This window comes from Vairimorpha necatrix, chromosome 5 (genome assembly GCF_036630325.1).
Source record: "Vairimorpha necatrix chromosome 5, complete sequence".
NCBI lineage: Eukaryota > Fungi > Microsporidia > Nosematidae > Vairimorpha > Vairimorpha necatrix.
The window spans coordinates 99934-123287 of record NC_088820.1 but is presented as its reverse complement, the minus strand read 5'-3'; the positions used below and the strand labels follow the sequence as shown (position 1 = coordinate 123287).

The window sequence follows — 23354 nt, the reverse complement described above, 5'->3', positions numbered from 1 at the left end:
CAAAGCATAACTTATATTGCCTTAATAAAATCTAATCTATTATATTATAAATGCAATATAATACAAATCTATTATATATATATATAATATTATATGTTTACACCCCTTTAAATATGTGGGAAGGCTTAAAGAATATTCAAGATGATATCTTAAGGCAGAAAGTAAAGGGCTCTTTTATTGATCCTTCTTTATCTAAACATTCCCCTTTACCCTTCTTATTTTCTTTATTATCTCTCATTATGGGTTGTATTATGACTTATACATATTACAATATATATGAAATATCAATAGACTATTCATCTACAAACAAGTTTTATATTTACTTGCCTAAATCTACTGTATATTTCTATATACAAATTGATAACTTCTATCAATCAAATTTAAAATATAGTAAAAGTATTAGTTATGATCAATTAAAAGGAGAAAGAGACACAAATTCAAGTATGACTAGTCCTCTAGATTACAAAAATGGTAAAGTTTACTACCCTGCGGGTATCCTCCCTAATACTTTCTTACAGGATAAATTTACTATAAAAAATCTAGAAATTAATCAGAAAGATATCTCATACAAGAGTATGAGAAAGAAGATTAAAAAGAGTGGATATGAGAGAAATGAAGTGATACCGCCTCCATCCTGGAGGCGGTATAAGAAAATACCAGATTTATATAAAAATCAGAGATTTATAAACTGGATTTATACTGCGCCTTTTTATAGCTTCAGGAAGTTATGGGGAGTCATAAAAGTAGAGAAAGAAGGAGTATATGAATTAGAAATAGAGAGTAGATTTCCTTATGGGAATAAGAAAGTGTTTTTTAGTGAGTCAAGTTGGGTAGGGACTAAGAATTATTTCTTGTCTTATTTGTTAATAATAATGGGGACTATAGGAATAATATTTACATATTTCATATACCAGAAAGTATTTGATTAACAAATATAAAGCAAACATTATGTAATAATATATAATATATATTTGTATAATATAAAAATTTGTAATATAAAAATTTATAATACAATTGTATAATATATATTATATAATAATACAATTTAATATGTCTATATATAGTAAATAAAACATATACAATATAGTAATATTATATACAGTAAATAAAACTAGATAGTAATATCATATCTTTATAGAATATTTTTTTAGTTTTTTTTTTTTGGGCCCCTAAAAATGCCAGTGAAGAGAAAAAATCACGGGAAAAATAGAAAAAATAGAGGATCTTGTAAACCAGTCCAATGTGACAAATGTGGTAGATGTGTCCCAAAAGACAAGGCTATAAAAAGATTTAAGATAGTCCCCCTCGTAGAGGCGGGCTCTATGGACGATGTAAAAGTCGCGTCTATTTATGACATCTTTGAAGTACCAAGAATATCTTATAAAAACCAGTACTGTATTTCGTGTGCTTGTCACGCTAGGATAGTGCGAGTGAGAAGTCGACAAGGAAGAAAAATCAGATATGATGGAGAGAGGCGAATGATTAAATAAACAATATTATTATTTAAAAAAGAAGATTTACATTATAAAATTTTATTTACATTATAAAATTTGATTTACATTATTTTACAGTATATGTCTAATCAAAAAAAACATATAGTAAGGATATGTATAAGCATATCTATAAATGATTTATTCTATGTACATATATAAATCTAAATAAATATTAAATTTTTTTTTGTAATGTTTTATATGTAAGCATATGTTTAATTAAAAAAACATTAAGTAAGGATATGTCTAAGCATATCTATATATAGTAAACATATCTATAAATGATTTATTCTATGTAGATTTATAAGTCTAAATAAATATATAAAATTTTTAGATAAAAAATTTTACAATAAAAAAATTTTAAAATCTAATAAAAAAAATTTATAGATAAAAAATTTTAAAATCTTATAAATCTTATAGAATAATTTTTATTTTATAAAATGTATCTTATGATGCCTACCCCTAAGGTACGCTCCCCTAATCTCAAAGCAAATCTCTCTTTCGGCTCCCTATCACACAAAACTATCTCCTTCTCACACTCAATCTTCACTAGGGCCTTCTGGCCAGCCCTTAAAAATCTCATCTTCTTCTTCTCTAAACTTCTTATCTCTAAAATCTTACACTGTACTGTCATAACATTAATATGTAACATACAAACAAACCCTGTACTAATTATATTCTCACAATCTAATACTGTAAGTCTACTTGTAAAAATATGTGTACTTTTATAAAAAATATCATTTACTTCTACTAATCTACTACCTATTTGTATCTCATCTATCTTACTCAATTTTAATTTTACGGTGTCCCCAGGGACACCTTCTTGTATTTCTACATCTTCTTGATTAAAAATTCCTAATACTTGTATTTTAATATTCCCAGGTACTACTTTAGTAATATCATCTTTCTTTATTATTCCACCATCAATTTTACCACATACTAAATTTGATCCAAGAGATTTTAATTTCTCAATTATCAAAATATTTAAAAATTTTGTATCTTTTTTTTCTACTTGTAAAAAATTTAAAAAATCGAAAAAAGTAGGTCCTTTATACCAATCTAATCTACTTATTCCTATATTCTCACCTGTGAGTCCACTCACAGGTATAAAAACTGTATCTTTAAATAAAAATTTTATAAAACTACCTATCTTACTCTTAATTTCATTAAACCTTTCTTCTGACCATTTAACACTGGGATCATCCATTTTATTAACTAATACTACTAATTTCTGTATAGTACCACTTTTCATTAATATTATATGTTCTCTAGTTTGACCACCTTTTTCAAAACCAGCTTCAAATTCATTAATACGTGCACTAACTACTAAAACACCAACATCAGCACAATTTGCACCACTAATCATTTCAAAAACATATTGTTTATGACCAGGTGCGTCTAAAATATTAATTTTTTTATTTTTTAATTCAAAAAAAGCTGTACCGAGTTCAGTGGTTTTACCTTTTTCCCTTTCTTCAGGATTAGTGTCCATACACCAACTTAAGTACCAACTTTCTCTGCCAAACTCTTTGGCAGATTCTTTGTACTTTTCTAGAGTTCGAGAGTCGACAATGTTTTGGAGCATGAGAATTTGGCCACAGAGAGTGGATTTTCCGGCATCGACGTGACCGACAAAAATAATGTTGAGGATTTGTTTGGAAATTTGTAGATTTTCTAGTTCTTCCATGGGGCAAAATTAAAAAAAAAAAAAATTTACAAATGTTAGATATTTCAAAATTTAAAATGTAAAAAATGTTTTTAAGATATTTTACAGTATAAATATTATAGAGGCTATTTTATAGTGATGAGATCTAAATATTTACAGTGAATATATTCTTAATACTGATATTTGTTTTTTACAGTTTATTTTAAGTTTTTAGATCTAAAATGTACTTCATATATAAAAAATATAAGACATACTTAGCGTACATAGAAATAAATAAGTGAGACTTTTAATCTAGTCATAATTCAATTTCGCACTGTAAGCTTTAATGAGACATCAATGTAGAATGATTTATTATATTGTAATATAGAAATCTTAAGACGCTTTGGGATCTATTCTAAGATCAAAAAAAAGTCAAATTTGAGTGATAGATTGAAATAAGCGCGGAGATTTACTTAATATAATTATCGTAGCCGATCAAATACTGGGCAATCATATTCTACAACTGGACAGATTTGATTGTCTACAAAAAGCATATAAAAACATTTCCAAAAGAGGGAATGGAAAATATAAATAAACTTATTGACAGTAATTACTTGTTTATACGTTAAATTCTTAATGTTAAACTAAGACAGAACTTGACTCATAAAAATATCTGTGTTACAAATAAATTAACTTAAATTATCTGAACATAAGATTTTTAAGCTCTTGAATATTTATAATACGCAGAAAATTAAAACAGAGATTTACAAGCAAAATATGATGATTTTCTAAAATCAAAAAAAATTTGACGAGATAAAAAAAAGATCTATTTTTTAATGAAAAAAATTTATTTGATTTTTCAATCCCGATAAATATCTTCTAAATAATTGAAAATATATACTAAATGCTTAAAAAATATTCTACTAAGTGATTGCAATTATATACTAAATAATTGAAAAATATTCTACAAATTGTTTATTGAAAAATATTCTACAAATTAATTATCTTATTTTACATACGATACACTAGTAAAGCCTTCTCTATTAGATAATTCGTTTACATTCCTCGTTTCATATTAATTCAATCATTATTGAAAATATAAAAATTTTACATTCATCAATTTATCAAATACATTTCTTAAATTTGTACTACGTCATTCAATATTTACTAAATGTTTTTATTTGTTTTCATTTTTTTTTTACAGGGTTTTGAATTTCTATATTCCCATGTTTGAATTTCTAAATTCCCATGTTTGAATTTCTATATTCCCATGTTTGAATTTCTATAGTGCCATGTTTGAATTTCTATATTCCCATGTTTGAATTTCTATAGTGCCATGTTTGAATTTCTATAGTGCCATAAAAAGATGAAATTAAAAATAAATAAAAAAGTTTATTAAATAAAGTCTTCTCTTGCTCTTGCCTTTTCAAGCCACTCCATCATATTTCTATAAAATCCAGGACACTCACGGCTATAATTTAAACTCAAAACATTTTCAATCCTTGTTTCAATTTGACTTTCTGTATTACGAAAAGATGAAAACCTTGCCTTGAGCATCGAAAAGAATTCTTCGATGGGATTTAATTGTGGAGAATAAGGAGGCAGGAATTTATGATTGATGCCTAGACTGTTTAATTTTTGTAAAACTTCCCGCGAATGATGAAAACTAGCATTATCCATAATTAGAACTTTACCAGGATAATTCCTAAAGAACATAGACAATTTATTCTCTACAAAGTTCATAAAACTCTCAGAGTTATACGCTCCACGTTTGAACTCATATGCCAATAATCCATTTATAGTAATTACGCACATGCAGCTGATATTTTGGCCTCGATTTGCTGGCACATTCTTATAGGCTTTAGTGTTTTTCTCTGAGTATCCGTAACTACGGGTCGTATGGGCGTTGAACCCAGTTTCATCAAGGAAAACTAGGTTTTCAACAGAGTACCTACTAATTTCAGCTGCATAGATACTCCTTTTATTTAACTTGTCCAACGAATTACGTTCAACAGGAATTAGTGAAAGTCTTTTTCTTGTTATACCGAGTTTTTTTAGTTTTTTCGATATTGAAGATATGGTCAAATTTACTCCTGTTCGTGTATATAACTCGGATGAAATTTCTTGTAAAGTCATATCATTAGCACAATCAACTATGTTTTTTATAACACGCTCTGTGTTTGAAAGTATTTCGCTTTCGCCCAACTGCGGAAGAGGGCCAACGGATTGATTGTGCTGTCTTCTTATAATAGATGCAACGGTTTTACGATGTAAATCAACCATCCTCGATATTTCGGCAATGGATCGTTTTTCATCTTTCGATAACTCCAAAACTATGTTTCTTAATTCAGTAGTTATGGTTTTTCTTTCTTTTCTAACCATTAAGGGGCACAAAAAATTCAAATTTTTATGGCACTATAGAAATTCAAACATGGCACTATAGAAATTCAAACATGGCACTATAGAAATTCAAAATGGGAATATAGAAATTCAAACATGGCACTATAGAAATTCAAACATGGCACTATAGAAATTCAAACATGGCACTATAGAAATTCAAACATGGGAATATAGAAATTCAAACATGGCACTATAATGATTCAAACCCCTGTATTATTGAAAAAAAAACATTTTAAACCCCACATGTGTTTTGAAAAAGAAAAATTTCTCAATGAAAAAAACATTTCTGATTTAAAATCGTCTACTGATGATAAATTCGAAGATTCGAATCTTTTTTCTTTTTATAAAAAAAGCAAGCCAGTTCTTACTTGGAAAGAAGAAAGAGCTATTAACAATCTTGTTGTAATGTCCAACATTATATCTAAAAATTTGTATAGCGATCTTTCTTGTATTCCAAGTTGCGAGTTTATAAGTGACAAGTTACAATGTCTTGATTGTGATAGTCCTGTAGACTCGTATATGGTGCAAATGTTAATATATTGTGGAGTGATAGGCGACTTCTCGATACTTATGAAACAAGAAAACAGTTTTGAGAATGAAGTGATAAGCACATTCGAGAAGAATGTGCTTGATACATACTATAAAAAGACGAAAAGGAATAAATTAGAAAAAAGAAAAAGAGATGGAGAAGACATAACTGTTAATGAGATATCTGGTGTAAGAGAGAGGAATAAGATCGAGTATGATTGCGCTTTTTGTAAATCGAAATTCACAAGTAAAAATGGTCTAAATTATCACACTAATTATGTGCACTCGGAAGAAAAGCAGAAAGTAGTAAAACCTTTTAAATGTCCAGTGGATGATTGCCACAAGAAATATAAAAATAAGAATGGTTTATATTATCATCTTACTCATCGACATAAAGCGAATGCGGAAGATATTGAAAGGTTATATGATGATATAAGACCGGAGAACGAGGAGTATGAAGAGAAAGAAGCACTGTAAAATTATATAATACATTAAATTAATATGTATTGAATTTTTAATAAAAAATTATAGTAAAATGAATTTTACTATAAATTCGAGTTTATATTGAATTTGTAGACAAATTAATACGAGGTTTTATAATTTAATCTAAAAGTTTACTATTAAATGAATTTTACTATAAAATCGAGTTTATATTAAATTTCTAAACACGTATTTAACAAATAAAACGAACTTATATAATTTAATCTAAAAGTTTACTATAAAATGAATTTGTAAATACGTAAATTCATAACATACATTATAAAAAAGCATTTTAAAAAAACATTATATTTTAATCAATCTCCCGAGACATCTCATAATATTTTTTACTCTTCTCATTGTCACACATCTTCCTGTAATATTCTTCAAGAAACAAACAAATTCTTTTTACATCTCCGTCTTTATCTTTCGCCATACAAACATATTTCTCATAATATTCCGCACTCTCGCAATACATCTTCATCGTCTTATAAGTCTCTGCTATGTACAAAAATCCAAGTGGATCATTTAACTTAATACTCTGTTTAAAACACTTAATTCCATCTTCATACATTTGTAAATTAATATAAACATTCCCTAAACTCAACCATATTAACGTATCATCTTTTTTATACTCTAAAGATTTTTTATAATAAAACAAACTTGTCTCTGTCATATTTAATAATTCATAAACTTTTCCTAAGGAATACCATCCTCTATAATCATTTATACACAATCTTATACTTTTAGTATAAGATTCTATAGCTTTTTTATATTCTTTTAATTCTATATATTCATGACCTAATAATGTAAAATACATAGAACATGGTAATAAATTAGTACACAAATTGTAATATTCTATAGCTTTATGATGATTTTTTTTGAAACTATAAGTATTCGCTATACAGCACAAGGTCTCGGGCTTGTATCTGTTCATATTTATTAATTTATATGACACGTCATATAAAAAGATATCTTTATTAATATATAAAATATTAGAAAAGAGATCTAGGTAGTCAGAAAATTCATCACATTTCTTAAAAACTTCAAGTGCTTCTTTGTATTCTCTTTTGTAATACAAAACAGCACCTTTTAAATTTAAAAAATCTTTTTTTAATAAAAAAGATTTTTTTGTAATTTGTTTTTTTACAAACAAAGTCATATAAAAATAGTCACTAAGAGGTCCATCTACATCAGGAACATTTTCATCAGTACACAAATCTATTATAGCTACATAAGCGTCCCAAAAATAAGGCTGCCTCTTTACTACTTCAAAAAGGATATTTATATCTTTTTTTACCAGCCCAATTAAGTACAATAAAAAGTCGTCGTCACTGTATTCGCTTTTAATTTTCAAATTTTGTTTTTTTTTATTTAAAAATAAGGCGTAATTTCTCATAAAATTTTTTAAGTTGTTACAACAAGTACAAAAAAATATAGAATTTTTATATAGACGGCTTTCTGTACATAATAAAGATGAGTATGTGTATGAATATTCTTTGAGGTTTATATAAACAGTGTATAAAATGTCAGATTGAGAATAAGAAATTGTCATGGGAGGAAGATCAAGTTTTATTTTATTTAAGAAATCTAGTGTACGGTAAAGTCCCCTGATGAAGAATTCGTTCATTTTAGGGATAGAAAAAAAAAAATCAAAATTATTATTGGATTATTTTCCAATAAAATTCTAATTAATGAGAAAGTTTTATAAATTTTTAAGTTATTTTTTGAATTTAAACATGAGAAAAAGTTTAAAATTCTTTATTTAATCAATTAAAAATTGTATCTATAAATTTCATGATTAAAAAACATAAGAAACTTTTTAAATCTAATAATGAAATTTGAAAAGAAAGTTTTTACAAATAAAATTATTTATTTTTTTGGTAATAATGTAAATTTCTTTTTTTATCTATTCTTTTGGGTATGCACATACCCACACCATTGTCAATAATTCATCTTTTTCCATGTCTTCTAGTTGTGTCTTCAAATTTGTGTTCAATTTACAAGTTTCTATAATTTCCATCTCTAGACCGTAAATTATCTTGTCAAGTTCACTGCACATTTTCTCTTGTTTTTCTAAGTTCATAGGAAGGGATTTTTTATTTTTATTAAAATTTAAAAAATTTGTGCAAGTTCAACTTTTTAATAAAATTTAAAAAATCTTGTGCAAGTTCAACTTTTTAATTGAATTTAAAAAATCTTGTGCAAGTTCAACATCCAATTTACTAAATTATACAAAGTAATAAGTGATATATGATATTAGAGTAAGTGCTATAGACATAAGATGCCTATTTCCAAATATTAACAAAACAAAAAAAAATTTACATTTTATATAATAAAGTTATTTCTTTACACATTAGTTTAAAATTTAATTTTGAATCTTTGTTATATTATCGGGTCGATCTTAAACCTTCTTCATATTTTAAATAAGAACTAAGTATAATAATGAATTTAATGTAAGTCTTAAGATACTAGAAAATATTCTTTAAAATTAAAAAACTAATATTGTAAAAATTTATTAAATAATTTTTTTAAGCGGGAATTTAAAGATCACTGCTAAAAACATAGCAAACAAAAACACACATACAAGCACGGGTGGCCCATATTTATCATCATAAGGCCCAGACTCCCTTCTTCGTATCATCCCAGCTCTCCACAAGTACAAATACAAAGCATAAAATGCAAATACTATACTCACTCCTATTAAAATAACTCCGCCTACCATCGCTTTATCAATTTCCATACCTAACATTGCCGTACCTATGCCGCCCAAGAATATCGCGAATTGTACCCAAGACAAAAAAGTTCTTTCATTCGCGAAAAAAACTTTCGGCTCTACTTTTACAGGTATAGAAATCCTTTTATTACTCGTATCAACAGGATTTAATAATGTACTTTCTGTATTGTGTTCTGATGCTTCTATATCTATTAAGACTTGATTATTATCAAATTCCTTGTAACCTGTTTCTTCTTCAAATGGATCTTTCAAGATTTTAGTAGTCATTTGTGGTAACCAATAAGGAATTTCATTTATTTTCGGATATAAAACTGACATCCCGTGTAAATATTTACTAAATTTGTGGACATGTTCAACAAGACATCCATTCGTCATATTAATAATCCATTCTGGTTTATCTTCTTCAGCGCATTGTGTTTTGACTTCTAGTATAGCGTAAGGGAATTTTACTAATTCATTTTTTGATAAATATTTTATATTATCACGTCTCCAAGATCTTTTAGTAGGCTCAAAATTTTCTTTTATCATACACAAATCCGTATCAAGACTTATTCTTACAGTCGAATCATTTGGTAATTGAAAAGCTACTCTTTTATAACATGTTCTTACCATAGGTATTAGTTTTTTATTAACTATAGTGTTTTGTATTTCATCATATAAAATTTTTATATCTTCATTATCACCATTAAGTTCTTTAACATCTTCCCAAACATTTCCGCCTGTAATAAAATCATACACTTTTGTTTCATACAATTTAAATCTTAATTTTTTACTTAGTTCTCCTGTCCAACTATCTTCATGTCTTTTTCGTTCAATAAAAACTATATTGTCGTCTGTACCATACCAGCGTATACGAATAGCTTCAGAGTTTTGAAGTTTTTTCAATCTGTCGTGGTATAATGAATATTCTGTGTTGTCAAAGTAGACGCTTGATATGTTTGTATCGTGGATTTTGTGGTCGTAGATATTATTAAAGACGTATAAAGGCAAATGACGCAATACTAAAAATTTTACAGAGTTCACATTATTTGGATGTACCCAATATTTATCAGTTTTCCTTACAAAACATAGATTATTATTAGTACTAGTAGTATTAATAGTCATTTCTTTACTTGTTTTGTATATTATTTCTGATAAGTTGTCGACAGATTTCAGTATCTTATTTAATTCTTTTTTATACATTTTGTATAAAAATGTGTTCGATTTTTTATCTTTTCGTTTCAATATTCTTTTGAATCCTACTACATTTATTCTAACAAATTCGGCGAATTCTTTCATTTCTTTACAGAGTTTTTTTACTTTTTTTTTGCTTTTTTTTATTTCTTGTATTTTCGTGTTTATAAAACTTCGTATTCTGGTTATTTCTTGGTTTATTAGTTCTTTATATTTTTCTGTGTCCATGTTGATGTTTTTACTTAGTAGTTTGTAGTCTAAGTAGTGGTATTTGTAAGGTGAGTACATATTAATTTTTAAGTATTTTGTAAATTTCATATTTTTATTTGTTTTTTTAATAAGTGTTTAAATATTTGTATATGAGACTTAGTTACAGAAAAATGATAAAAAAAAATCAAGAAGATTTTTTTACTACTTTTATTTCTATATGTTTCATATCTAATAATAAGGTACTAGTAGTATGTTTTATAATAAGGTACTAGTAGTATGTTTTATAATTAGGTACTAGTAGTATGTTTTATATTTTAATCAAAAAAATATTTATTTGTAAATTTAATATATAAATTTGTATTTAACCATTGATCTTAGGATCTTTACTAGGTGGGTATTAAAAGTCTTTAGTTTTTTACGAGATGTCTTAAAATTATGTATTACATGTCTTTACTATTGATCTAATACATGTCTTTATTATTAGTTTTATTGTTGATATATTACATGACAGTAATAATATTGATATTTTACATGCCTTTATATCGATTACATATATTTTTTTATTAGTATGTTGCGCTTTAATTTTTGATTTTGTTCCATAATGTAAATATCTAGTTTAAAGTTTTTATATCTAGTTCATATTATTAATCCCTTTTTTAAAATGTTGTCTCCTCAAGAGTTGAAGTTCATTTCCACTGAGGAGTTGTTAGAAGTCGAGCCCACATCTTTTATTCCTTCTTTGTCTCTCATCCACCAGTCTTATTCTGATCTCAACCCACTTTCTATTATTAATTTACCGTTATTTATAGCACTAGAATTAAAAAAAAGCGGCCTAGTACAAATCAGACTTCCTCTTGTTTATTCCTTTGAGTATCTTAGTAAGCTTTTAGAAGATGAGATCAGTAACCAGAGGGAATATATTAATATACCGAGTAATATATTTAGTACAGGGAAATTAATAATAAGACACAGTTATAATTGCGAAAAGAAAGAAGAGTGTATAGGATTGATAGATAAATTAAAAGAGACGAGATTTAAGAAGACGCTAAGTGGACTTGGTAAAATGGAAGGGAGAGCGTTAAGTTTGAATAATTTGACATTATTTGAGTGGTATGAGATCAAAGAGATATTAGTGAAGCATATGGAAGAAAGAAGGAAATTTATATAATAAATTTATAATATTACAGAAGAGTGCGTGTAATTTACTCCTTTTATTCCTCCTTATTCTTCTTATATTCCCCTGAAATTTACATACCATCAAAATGAACGAAGATATTCACAAATTTATAAGGAAAAAAAGACGAGCCAGTTTGGTAAAAGAAAGTGACTTAAGTAGTGAAATAACACTTAAGAAAGTAGAGAACAATAAAAAAAGCAAAGTTATAAGTCCAGTCAAAGACAGTCAAGCCGATGATAGCAAAGTTATAAGTCCAGTCAAAGACAGTCAAGCCGATGATAGCAAAGTTACAAGTCCAGTCGGTTAAAGGGCAATCTGGTGGCCAAAAATCCCTTAAAAGGAATTTTTAAAAAAATCACCCCAAAAATGAAAAGTCAAGATGAAAAAAATAAAAACTTAAAAATCATTTTAATAATTTTATCAAACAAATTCCCTTCAAAATTTCTTCTAAGCATAAATCTTAACAAAGAACTCTTTATTAATTTTTTTGTTCTATGCCTTATGGAAGTTTCACTTTTAACAGCGCTCCAATTACCTTCGATAGTATTAGTATGGCATATTTATTTTTATTAACAAATTCTTTTGAATGATTAACCGTCTTATGTTGTTGAAAAATTGAACACAACATAGAATATGAAGAGAAGCAATCACTATGTATGATAGATTCTGGGTGAACATATTTTTTTTAAAAGTTCTTCTAGTGTAGTTGCTCTTCTATTATCAACAGGAACAAACACAATTTTCCTTTGAGGTGTTCTTTCTACCATTCCGAAAATCCAAACTCCTTCTACCCATGGCCTCTATGGTATTTTAATTTACCAAACTTACTTTCATCTATTTCCACAACAATCCCAGGTCCTCCATTTATACCTGTTTCAACGTAAACAGAATTTTCGATGGAATTTACTGTTAAAGAAATGATTTTTCTTACACTTTTAATGGTAATTCCAAGAAATTCCGCAATAGCTTTATACTTTACATTAACAGACCTTGATTTAATAATTAATAACATAGTATTAATTCCAAGCTTGTTATTGTAGAATGGAGTTTTTTTTAATAAAGACCATTTACTTCTACATTTAGACCAAGTACATCGAAAAATAACATTTTCATAATATTTTTTTCTTATAGAACCACATTTTATACATGATTTGCTTGTTTTTTCAATATATTTTAAAAATTTCAAAAAGTTTTTCCTCTTGACTTTTCATTTTTGGGGTGATTTTTTTAAAAATTCCTTTTAAGGGATTTTTGGCCACCAGACTGCCATAGCTCCAGTCCAGTCAAAGTTACAAGTCAAATTAAAGATAATAAAATCAAGACAAGCAAAGTTATAAGTCAAATTAAGACAATCAAAGAATATAAAATCAAGACAAGCAAAGTTACAAGCAAAGACAATAAAATCAAGACAAGCAAACTTACAAGTAAAGGCAAATTTACTCTCCCTCTAAGAGACACTGTCTTGTCTTTCTTGCCCATCAGGGCCTCTTCTGTCTCAGTAGACTTGCCTCATTGTCTTTTACCTAAGAAATATTTAAGACTAAGCAGAATCTTCAGAGTCATGACCACTATACAGAAATACAATGAGAACAGAGGCCTATCAAACATATTCAGCAAGTGTAAGAAGTCTATAGAAGATATATTAAAAATAAGACTAGATATCTCAGATATAGAAAGAATAAGATATCTTATACCAGAAGACATAATAATAAAGATAGTAGAGATAGAAGAGAAGAAAACATTTACTTATAAAATAAAATGTAGTAACGAGGAATTTGAGAAGAAAATACGAGGATATTATGAGAAAAAAGATAAACGAGATAGTAGAAAAAAGAGAGTAAACAAAGTCGACGAAGATATAGAAGACATAGAAAGACTAAGAATATTTGAGAACGAAGATACAAAGAAAGATAAAAAGAAAGATATAAAAAAAGATATAAAGAAAGATACTAAGATTAAAAATGTAAAAGACGCTAAGAAAGATGTAAAGAAAGATATAAAAAAAGATGTAAAGAAAGATATAAAAAATGTAAAAGACGCTAAGAACAGCGACAAAGATAATAAGATCAATAAGACAGATAAGAACAATACTAATAACAATAAATACTCAAGTATCCTACAAAGACTAAAAGAGAAGGAAAAGGCAAGGAAAGAAGAATTCATTTCTAAAGCCAAGAAAGAAGACAACTCAGTCTTCCTTAAGAAAGTGGATTTGTATCTGAAAAAAGACGGGAAAAAATGTGTAAAACTCAAAGAAATTATAAAAGTTTTTAATTTGTATGATGGCGACAGGTACATTAAAAAAGTAGTCAACGAAGAGAAAGCTTATGATATTAAAGAAATATCAGGAGATGAATATTTAATTAAATTAATTTAAAAAGTAAAAAAAAAAATTTATATGTAAAAATTAGTATGTTTAATTTATAATCAACAAATTTGTGCTGCTAAAAAAATGATAATAAAAATTTTATATTAGTAATATTATTTAATATTTCATGTATCTATAATAAAAAATTATAATACAACATGGTAAATGAATTTTAAATATGTTAAATTCATATTAAAAATTTTTATATCATATATATAAAAAATTCCACATATCTATAATATAAAATTATAAATTTTCATAGTGAAAATTTTACATATTTAAAATTCAAAATTATAAATTATTTTTATATATTATTGTAATTCTTATAGGGCGCATATCCTTCTTTACTATAATAATCTAACTTATATTCACTTCCTAATTCATAAAACACTTCATAAGATGACAAAAGTGGTTTCTTAAAAGACTCTCCCCAGTCTGTACTAAGTCGAGGACACGAAATTTGTACAAACGAATCTATAAATTCATATCTATCTAACAAATTAGGAGTAATTTCTTCCATCTGAAATACATATAACTTATAATCTTTCAATTTACTTATTACATTCTTCAAAATCGTCTTATTTCCTTGTTTACCAAGAGTACCCAAAATTATACCAAAAATTTTACCCGCTCTAGCTTTTTTTATATTTTTTTCTCTATTTTTTACCATTTTATCATAATCATAAAATTCTCGTGTTAATTTTCTACTAAACGGGCAGTATTGGTAAAAAGATAGTGTAGGATTGTTAATCATAACACTTTCTAAATGAAATCTGCCGTCTCCTATACTTATAACATTTTTAGAATTTTTTATTATTGGTGATGTACAACCTAATACTTCACTACGACTTAAAGGCTTGATCTGTGGCATATTAATATTAGAAAGTCGTGCTAGTCTACTTATACTACTATTGAATTGTATTGTACCTACTACTGAGACTGTATCTCTAAAATTAGAAATTATTAATTTATGAAGATGCGTAATATCGATTTTTATATCTACAAAAACGTATAATACCCGAGTACACATGTCTGTCACTGGTACGAGGCATGAGTGGCCGTAATGAACTAGTAGATCACTTTTTAGACTTGTGTCGTCTACACAACATGCTCCGTATACTACGTCATTGAGGACTATACAAGTGGCGGGTGTGTATTGAGTAATTAAGTCTATAATGGGTAGAGAATATCTTAGGAGTCCATCTGGGAATTGTAAAGTGACGGTTTTACATTTGTGTTTTAATATTGTTTTTAAAGTTTTGCTTATTTCGAAGTTGTAATTTGGCGGGAGATATGGGGAATCATTTGGGAGATTATTATCATCTGGAGGAGAAAGAAAAACCATAAAGGGGTAATAAACGAGAAATATATATTTCTATACTAGAAGAAAAAGTTGTTAAAATACTAGAAGATGAGTTTTGAAAAGTTAAAAGATTCACGAAAATTAGCGATTTAAATTTTAGATGTAGAAAAAATACAATGTTAAGACATTTACAAAGCTATATAAAATGAGTGTGCAACTGTAATATGAATTAAAAATAAGAAATCTTAAAGAAAGATCTTTTTATTTTTTACTGTTCTAAAATTTATTATTAAATAGGAGAACATTAAGTTTTGACAGTAGAAACAAAATCAAAAAACATACAAATAACATCTAAAATAACATTTAGAAAAAAAAACCGTATTATTGGATTTTACTTTATAAAATTTTTTTATTTTTTTCCCCATGGATCTTATTAAAGCACAATCAATAATTTCAGATAAATCACAACACATTGCAAAAAAAATGAGAGCACTTTTCTTTCTCCGTAACATTTTAACAGACGAATCTGTAAAAATTCTCTGTTCATCTTTTAATGACAAATCTGTTCTTTTAAAACACGAAGTAGCTTACGTACTCGGTCAAATGAGACTAGAATCATCTATAGACACATTAATCAGTGTTCTTAATAATGATCAAGAAGACGAAATAGTGCGACATGAAGCCGGCGAAGCTTTAGGGAATTTTATGTACCGGGACGATATTGTAAAAGCACTAGAAAAAAACAGTAAATGTGGTAGAGTGCCAGTAGAAGAGACTTGTTATTTGGCATTACAAAAGATAAAAGAGAATTCTGATTATATTTCGCCTTGTGACTCTAGAGATCCTGCACTGCCACTTGAGGGAATGGATTTGGAAATGGCAGAGAAATTTTTTTTAGATACTAAATTATGTTTATATAAAAAATATCAAGCTATGTTTTATCTTAGAGATTTGGCCATGAAAGGCGATAAAAAGTCTATAGACATACTTGGCCAAGGATTAAAAGACAAGTCGTCATTATTCAAACATGAAATTAGTTTCGTGTTCGGCCAGATTAGGTCTATTGAGTCAGTGAAGTATTTGGTAGAGTGTATGAAGAAAGAAGAAGAACATGGAATGGTGAGACACGAGTGCGCTGAAGCTTTGGGGATTATTGGGACAGAAGAATGTCTTAGGGAGTTGGTTAAGTATCAGTATAGTGACTGTGATATATTAAGAGAGAGTGTTGAAGTGGCAATAGATTTACATGGATATATAAATACTAAAGAAGATATTTACTGTGAAGTAAAATAAAAATTTTAAGATTAACTTTGTTATATTAAAAAAGACAATTTTTTTTATATTGTAAACAGTGTTGTGTTTTGATATATTAAAATAGTATTTAATACATAAAAGAGGTGTGTTTAGCACCGTATAAAACAGTAGCACGTCACATTGCTTCTCTGAGTGAAGATACATACTGTTTAAAAATAGGAATAAAAAAACAGTAATTTGCCAATACTGTCGTCAAATGAAATACTTCATGATATCCAAATATAAAAGGATAAGGATCAGGCCTACGGTACCCGTAGACACTTCCTCCGATCACATAAATGATCCCGCCCATTATTATAAGCACTAAATCCACTGTACTTACACTAGAATTTATCAAATTAAAAAAAGGCAAAACTGACAAGCCATGTAAAATATACACGCCAGTATCAAAAAGATGATTAAGATGACGATAAAAAATAATCTTAACTGTTCCTATAATTGTAATACTCCACGATGCAATAATAATACTTCTAGTTACATTATTGTAAGGCAGAAGTGATAAGACTATAGAAGTTTGTGTACCAGAAATTAAAATGAAAATCGAGATATGGTCAATGAGACGAACAATGTGCTCGAGTTTGGGATTCTTCCATGTGGTGGTGTGGTATGTTGAACTGACGCCGAAAAGAATTAATTGAGAAATTAAGTAAATTAAAATGGCTTTATTGCCTTTGATAAGAAGCCAAGTGAAAATGTATAAAATAGATTTAGAAATTGTAATGTAAAAAGCGGCGAGGTGGATTTTACCCCTGTAAAAAGGTCTCTTTTCTTCCATTAAGGGATAAAAAAATCTGATCAAAATGAAAACAGCGTGTTTATTTTTCAAATAAAAAAGTTAACTTTTTTTAGCAAAATTTAATGATGTCAATTATGACACATTTTAAAGATGTCCATTTATGACACAATTTAAAGATGTCCATTTATGACACATTTTAATGATGTCCATTATGACAAATTTAATTGTTAATTTAAGACATATTTTAATTGTCTTTTATGACACATTTGTTGTATCAACAAAAGTAAAAAATTACAAGTCAAAAAATGTGCCAATTTAATTGTTGAACAATAATTTTAATCTTTTTGTTTTCTTACTTGTATTAATTTGCGTATAAAATAAGTCAACAGTCTTAAATTATTATTATATATACACAATCAAACACAATTTGCTTTAAGTCAAGTCCTTTAAAAAGAATAAAACTTACAAATAAAGATCATCCATTTTCAAAAGCCCTCAAAATGAAAAGACAAGAAAAGACTCCAAATAAACAAGACAAAACTGAAAAACTTACTCCAGAGCAAATCTGGAAAAATGCTTCTTTAATTTTAGGCTCAAAAAAGAAGGAAACTTCTAATAACGCAAATGTTCGACCTGTGGAATTTTCAGATATAAAATCCAAAATTTCTGAAATTACGAATCAACGTGTCGAACTTCTTAACGAAAAATTTGACAATCCAAAACAAGCCAAAGAATATTTTTTTGAAACAGAACTAAAAAACTCTTTATTTCATATTCCCGATTTTAATGTATTAGAAACAGTAAATACTACTAAAATATGCGAAGTGCCTTCTTATTTCCCCAAAATTCCTTTAAATATCTTTGATAGTCCCGATATTTATAAAAATCTGGAGGTTGACACATTATTTTTTATATTTTATAAAAATCCAAATACAATTCATCAATATCACGCGGCTACACAATTAAAAGTTTGTAGTTGGAGATTTCATACAAAATATTTGACGTGGTTTCAGAGACTGGAAGAACCAAAACTAATTACTAGTGATTATGAACGAGGAGACTTTTTATTTTTCGATTATGATGAGTCATGGAATTTTATGAAAAAAACAGATTTTACTTTTGAGTACAAATATTTAGAATGTGCAGAATTTTAATGTAAAAAATTTTATCTTTTTAGATTTTTCTTCTTTTTTCTGGAAATATTATTATTTTCTATTGTAAGCTCATCTACAAATTTATCAAATAAATCTGTGTCCTCTTTAAAATTCATTTTGATGCCTTCAGTAATATTTTTAAGTTTTATTTTATTGTTTCTTTTATCTTTTTTGATCTTCTTTTTTCTATTGATGCTTTCTACAACTAAATTAGATGCCACTGTGTCTTCTTTATTATTTTGTTCAATATTATTTTTCTGATCTTTGGTTTTTTGTTTCTGTTGTCTTTCTTTTTTCTATTATTAATTTCTATAGTTAAATTATATGAACTTGTGTCTTCTTTATTATTTATTTCGATATTATTTTTCTGATCTTTGGTTTTTTTGATTTTTTTATTCTTCAATTTTCTATTGTTGTTTTCTATAACTAGATTTGATAAATCTATTTCCTCTTTGTTGCTTATTTTAGTATTCTTTTTTTCGGCTTTATTGCTTTTATCTTTTTTGGTATTTTTAACGGATATGTTTTGCTCGTCCTCGCAATCAAATTCTATAATTTTATCGTCTTTAAATTCAAGTTTATTTCTTTTGTTGTTTTTATCTTTCAATTTTTTTGTTTTCTTTGGTTTTTTATCATCTATTTCGTTTTTTAATTCTTTACCTATTTCAATACGCTTTTTATCTTTTGATTTTCTAGATTTCTCTTCTTTTTTATCATCTTGTTTCATTTTTCTTTTTTGTTGTAACTCCATATTTTTACAATTAAAATTTGCATCTCTTAAACCCATTTTAGTTTTATTTTTTTCTTTAAAAATTTTTTTATTACAATTTTCTACTACAAATCTTCTTTGTTCTAATTCTTCTTCATCTAAATAAAACATTTCTTCAAATAATTCCTCTATAGTTTGATTATTAAAATGATACAAAATTATTCTATAAAAATTTTGTAAAATTTCTAAAATTTTTTCAAATTTTTTACAGCATGCCCCAACATCCACTGACTCATCAGTAGGGTCTATTATAGACAATCTTTTAGTCATATTATCTCTATAAACAATATTTTTTGCATTTATTTGTATATTTTTATACTTAAAATCATATCCGTAATATTGTATAAAATCGAAAAATGTAACTGCCAAATTACCTTTCTGATAAAAAGGATTTAAATCTAAAAAATTTATGATCATTAAAAACTGACTATATGAATTTAATCCGCCCATACTCGCGTCCCCAAGTTTCCTACTATTAATAAATTGTTTAAATAATATTACGAAGATCCCAATATTGGGATCTTCTTCAAGTTTTAATTTTATAAAATTACCAGCTTTAATTCCGCTTGAGTTGTTTACACTAAAATCAAATTTAAATCCGTATTTCTTACATTTAAATTTTAGTATTGGTATCTTAGCATGAGATAAATGAAGAAGTGAGTGTACAAGATTTGTCTGTTTAAGTTTTAATTTTAAATTTTTTAGTATTGAATTCGGATCAGAAGTTTTAATATTTAAAGAAATGTCAATGTCACTAGAGTGGACATAAAGACCGGTGTAAAAACTACCAAATAAATCTATAGATGCAGATGGATAAATTTTTAATATTTCTTTTTTTAGTAAATTTATCCAGTTAAGTCTACTGTTTTGTTCTTTTTGAGATGGTTTTATCTTTTCGTAATATTGGAGCAAGATGTTATTGGCTGATATGACCAGTTTATTCATGAAAGGGTAAAAAAAATTAATATGGAAATTAAAAAAATAACGGTATTTTTTAAATTGAAACTACATATATTAAAATAGGCGGGATGAGTTAAAATTTTACACTACAGTTTATTAGAAAATAATAGCTTGTTTTTTAAATATTGTTGAATTTATAGTGTGAGCATTTTATTATGTTTAAAATGAGCTTTAAAATTTATTGAGAAAGACATTGAATTTAAGCCATAATGTCAAGTCCCACATTTTGTTTTTAGAGGGTATAAAATAAACAAATTTTCGGCCAATATTAAAAACAATTTTTAAAAAATATTATATACATATTTATAGTAGTTGTATAAATTTCAAATCTATTTATTTGAACCATAAGCTAATTTCTTTGTTAGCATTCTCTTCATTATCACTGCCATGTATAATATTGGCACAAATATCTGCAGCTAAATCTGCCCTAATAGATCCCATAGCAGCTTCAATGGGATTTGTAGCTCCTATAATTCGCCTACACACTTCAATGGCATCAATTCCTTCCCAAATCATGCATATGACTAAATCTGCACTGAGCTGGTCTACCATGTCATTAAAAAAAGGCTTATGGCTTAGGTGCGCATAATGTTCCTTAACAAGATCTTTAGAAGGCGTCATTGATCTAATGTCAATAATTTTCAGACCTTTTCTCTCAAATCTATCAATTATTTGAGCCACGAGACGTCTTTGAACTCCCTCCGGTTTTATCATAACGAAAGTTTTTTGAGTTGCCATTTGGGGATTAAAAAAACAAAATTTATATAAATTGTAAACAAAAATGAAACGTGATTTGAAACAAAATATCATTTTTTATATTTTTTTCACCAATATAAATTTTTTAATAATTAATATTAAAAAAATATCAGAGAATTGTTTGGAAGCAAATATCAAGAAAATTTGATATTTGCATATTATACTTTAATTTTTCTATTATTAATTTTTAGGTTAACCATATTAAATTAATAAACATTATTTGTACTATATATAAACTATTTTAACTTTAGCTTATGAATAAGTAAACATTTTGTGTTAGTTGTATTATATTTAGTAAATCTATTATCAACAATTTATAATTTATAAATTTATATTACATTAATAGCAAACATGTTTATAGAAATACAATTTTAATATCTAAACTGTATTAAACAATAATTTAATGCAGATTTATAAAGTTTGACTGATAATTATAGAGCAATACACAACAAATTGAACTTATCTGTTTTTTAATTCAAATCACTTTATTTTCTTAATTTATTTCCTCATAGAAGATCGTCGATCTCGGGCATACTTACACTACTTTTTATTTTTTGCAAAAAATCATCTGTAGAACCAAGTTTCATGAGAGAAGAGTCTGTTTCGGATTTTTTTACTTGTATTGAGCTAGAAGTTGGGTTCTTAATTTCAGCCGGCTTCACTGGCACTGGCGGTTTGTACTCCCTAGACTTTTTATATTCTATAGACTTATTTTTATTAGTGATAAATGCATCGTACGGCGTTGATAAGTTTAGTTTAGTCGGTTCGTATTTCTTTTCAAAAGTCGAACTGTGCGGTCTTACCGAGTCACTTTTATAATCTGGAATATTAAAATCAAATTTATCAGTTTTACTTTTGTAGTTGTCAAATCCTTTATCTTTAGTCGAATAATTAAATGATGACTTGCTAATATTAGAAAAAGACTTCTTTTTGTTTGGTTTAAATGATATTTCATTACTTGGTTTATCTAAATAGTCGTCTTCATTACTGATTTCATACTCATCATCATTTTTTTCATATATTGAACTTTTATATTTTTGTAAATTTTTTTTTAAACTACCGATACTTTTATCTTTCTTAATCGTCTTATCTATTTTAACATGTTTTTGTACTACATAAGAATCATCATCTTCATAAATCTTTCTATTTTTTAATATATCATCTTCATTTTCCAATTTAAAAACTTGACTATCTACATTTAAGCAAGGTGTAAAAATAAATGTATCTTTGTAATAAGTCACACAATCTTTTTCTTCTGTCTTCAATTTTATATATTTATCACTTATAGGGTGAATAAATACTTCAATATTCGAATATTTTATAGTATCTTCTTCTATTTTAGAATCAGATTCTATTAAATAATTTTTTTTTTCGTTGAGTAAATGTTTAACTTTTGATAAAATGTTTTCCATATCAATATTTTGTGTATCAGATTTCTTTTCTTCTGTTTTTATTGTTTCATCGGGTATTTCATCTTCAATAATATCTACTTTTTTCTGTATTGTTCTTTGGATTTCTGTTTTTTTGGTTTTTATATTATTAATTGGTAAACGGTCAACTGTTTTAGGAGGTCGTATACGTCGTGGTTCTTCTTTTGTTGTTTCTGTATTCTTTTTTTTCATTTTGAATCCAAACGGGTCAGTTTTTTTCATTGAGTTTTTCGGTCTCTTTAGGTAAGTTACAATTTTAATTTTTTTTAATTTGATTTCTAATGAATCTTGGTCTAAAGTTAATTCTTTATTGCCTGTAAATTGAATCTTTCGTTTATGAATAGAAATTCTTTGGTTGTCTTTTGTACCAAATGGTTCTAAGGATAATTTGGAGTTAATATCTGTCAAATATAAATCTTCATTTTCTAATAGTTTGGGTTTTAAGAGTCTGTATGAATGTACAAGAATTAGTAAGTAAAATATCTTCTTCATGAATCTAGTGTGTTTATTTTTATTTTTTTGATGTTAATGTTTTGAAACGAAAAAAAACAAATATTATACAAAATTAATTATATTAATAACTAAGATAAAAAATATATATTAGGTATATTATATAAATAAAGTACATAAGAAATATTTTTATGTTAAAAAAAGTTATGAAATGCACTATTATAAAAAATTTTATCAAATGTATTTTAATTTTGATTTCCTAAAAAAATAAATGATT

At 26.7% G+C, this 23354-nt stretch overlaps 15 protein-coding genes across 15 annotated transcripts; 7 read left to right on the top strand and 8 right to left on the bottom strand.

The window, feature by feature from the left end:
- Positions 1 to 113: 113 nt before the first annotated feature.
- Positions 114 to 929, top strand: VNE69_05024 (CDC50-like protein; the record flags this gene model as incomplete). The annotated part of the gene is made up of 1 exon (XM_065473500.1): positions 114 to 929. One exon carries the CDS (start codon positions 114 to 116, stop codon positions 927 to 929), a length of 816 nt encoding a protein of 271 aa, XP_065329572.1.
- A 246-nt stretch (positions 930 to 1175) lies between these two features.
- VNE69_05023 (ribosomal protein eS26) lies at positions 1176 to 1490 on the top strand (the record flags this gene model as incomplete). The annotated part of the gene is made up of 1 exon (XM_065473499.1): positions 1176 to 1490. One exon carries the CDS (start codon positions 1176 to 1178, stop codon positions 1488 to 1490), a length of 315 nt encoding a protein of 104 aa, XP_065329571.1.
- Positions 1491 to 1923: 433 nt separating this feature from the next.
- Positions 1924 to 3177, bottom strand: VNE69_05022 (eukaryotic peptide chain release factor GTP-binding subunit (ERF3A); the record flags this gene model as incomplete). Its single annotated transcript, XM_065473498.1, has 1 exon — positions 1924 to 3177. One exon carries the CDS (start codon positions 3175 to 3177, stop codon positions 1924 to 1926), a length of 1254 nt encoding a protein of 417 aa, XP_065329570.1.
- A 2601-nt stretch (positions 3178 to 5778) lies between these two features.
- On the top strand, positions 5779 to 6540 carry VNE69_05021 (uncharacterized protein; the record flags this gene model as incomplete). Its single annotated transcript, XM_065473497.1, has 1 exon — positions 5779 to 6540. One exon carries the CDS (start codon positions 5779 to 5781, stop codon positions 6538 to 6540), a length of 762 nt encoding a protein of 253 aa, XP_065329569.1.
- A 313-nt stretch (positions 6541 to 6853) lies between these two features.
- Positions 6854 to 8170, bottom strand: VNE69_05020 (cell division cycle protein 23-like protein; the record flags this gene model as incomplete). Its single annotated transcript, XM_065473496.1, has 1 exon — positions 6854 to 8170. One exon carries the CDS (start codon positions 8168 to 8170, stop codon positions 6854 to 6856), a length of 1317 nt encoding a protein of 438 aa, XP_065329568.1.
- Positions 8171 to 9058: 888 nt separating this feature from the next.
- On the bottom strand, positions 9059 to 10768 carry VNE69_05019 (vacuolar transporter chaperone 4 (VTC4); the record flags this gene model as incomplete). The annotated part of the gene is made up of 1 exon (XM_065473495.1): positions 9059 to 10768. The coding sequence occupies one exon, from the start codon at positions 10766 to 10768 to the stop codon at positions 9059 to 9061; it is 1710 nt and encodes a 569-aa protein (XP_065329567.1).
- Positions 10769 to 11321: 553 nt separating this feature from the next.
- VNE69_05018 (DNA replication complex GINS protein (PSF2)) lies at positions 11322 to 11828 on the top strand (the record flags this gene model as incomplete). Its single annotated transcript, XM_065473494.1, has 1 exon — positions 11322 to 11828. The coding sequence occupies one exon, from the start codon at positions 11322 to 11324 to the stop codon at positions 11826 to 11828; it is 507 nt and encodes a 168-aa protein (XP_065329566.1).
- Positions 11829 to 11922: 94 nt separating this feature from the next.
- Positions 11923 to 14214, top strand: VNE69_05017 (uncharacterized protein; the record flags this gene model as incomplete). Its single annotated transcript, XM_065473493.1, has 2 exons — positions 11923 to 12130; positions 13121 to 14214. 2 exons carry the CDS (start codon positions 11923 to 11925, stop codon positions 14212 to 14214), a joined length of 1302 nt encoding a protein of 433 aa, XP_065329565.1.
- A 295-nt stretch (positions 14215 to 14509) lies between these two features.
- Positions 14510 to 15550, bottom strand: VNE69_05016 (diphthamide biosynthesis enzyme (DPH1); the record flags this gene model as incomplete). Its single annotated transcript, XM_065473492.1, has 1 exon — positions 14510 to 15550. One exon carries the CDS (start codon positions 15548 to 15550, stop codon positions 14510 to 14512), a length of 1041 nt encoding a protein of 346 aa, XP_065329564.1.
- A 381-nt stretch (positions 15551 to 15931) lies between these two features.
- On the top strand, positions 15932 to 16801 carry VNE69_05015 (deoxyhypusine hydroxylase (DOHH); the record flags this gene model as incomplete). Its single annotated transcript, XM_065473491.1, has 1 exon — positions 15932 to 16801. The coding sequence occupies one exon, from the start codon at positions 15932 to 15934 to the stop codon at positions 16799 to 16801; it is 870 nt and encodes a 289-aa protein (XP_065329563.1).
- A 136-nt stretch (positions 16802 to 16937) lies between these two features.
- VNE69_05014 (hemolysin III-like putative integral membrane protein) lies at positions 16938 to 17597 on the bottom strand (the record flags this gene model as incomplete). The annotated part of the gene is made up of 1 exon (XM_065473490.1): positions 16938 to 17597. One exon carries the CDS (start codon positions 17595 to 17597, stop codon positions 16938 to 16940), a length of 660 nt encoding a protein of 219 aa, XP_065329562.1.
- A 461-nt stretch (positions 17598 to 18058) lies between these two features.
- On the top strand, positions 18059 to 18712 carry VNE69_05013 (CCR4/NOT transcription complex subunit 3; the record flags this gene model as incomplete). The annotated part of the gene is made up of 1 exon (XM_065473489.1): positions 18059 to 18712. One exon carries the CDS (start codon positions 18059 to 18061, stop codon positions 18710 to 18712), a length of 654 nt encoding a protein of 217 aa, XP_065329561.1.
- Positions 18713 to 18723: 11 nt separating this feature from the next.
- On the bottom strand, positions 18724 to 20426 carry VNE69_05012 (poly(A) RNA polymerase protein (PAPD5); the record flags this gene model as incomplete). Its single annotated transcript, XM_065473488.1, has 2 exons — positions 18724 to 18974; positions 19043 to 20426. The coding sequence occupies 2 exons, from the start codon at positions 20424 to 20426 to the stop codon at positions 18724 to 18726; spliced, it is 1635 nt and encodes a 544-aa protein (XP_065329560.1).
- Positions 20427 to 20774: 348 nt separating this feature from the next.
- Positions 20775 to 21179, bottom strand: VNE69_05011 (nucleoside diphosphate kinase (NME3); the record flags this gene model as incomplete). Its single annotated transcript, XM_065473487.1, has 1 exon — positions 20775 to 21179. The coding sequence occupies one exon, from the start codon at positions 21177 to 21179 to the stop codon at positions 20775 to 20777; it is 405 nt and encodes a 134-aa protein (XP_065329559.1).
- Positions 21180 to 21703: 524 nt separating this feature from the next.
- VNE69_05010 (putative SP-containing protein) lies at positions 21704 to 23119 on the bottom strand (the record flags this gene model as incomplete). The annotated part of the gene is made up of 1 exon (XM_065473486.1): positions 21704 to 23119. The coding sequence occupies one exon, from the start codon at positions 23117 to 23119 to the stop codon at positions 21704 to 21706; it is 1416 nt and encodes a 471-aa protein (XP_065329558.1).
- Positions 23120 to 23354: the final 235 nt, after the last annotated feature.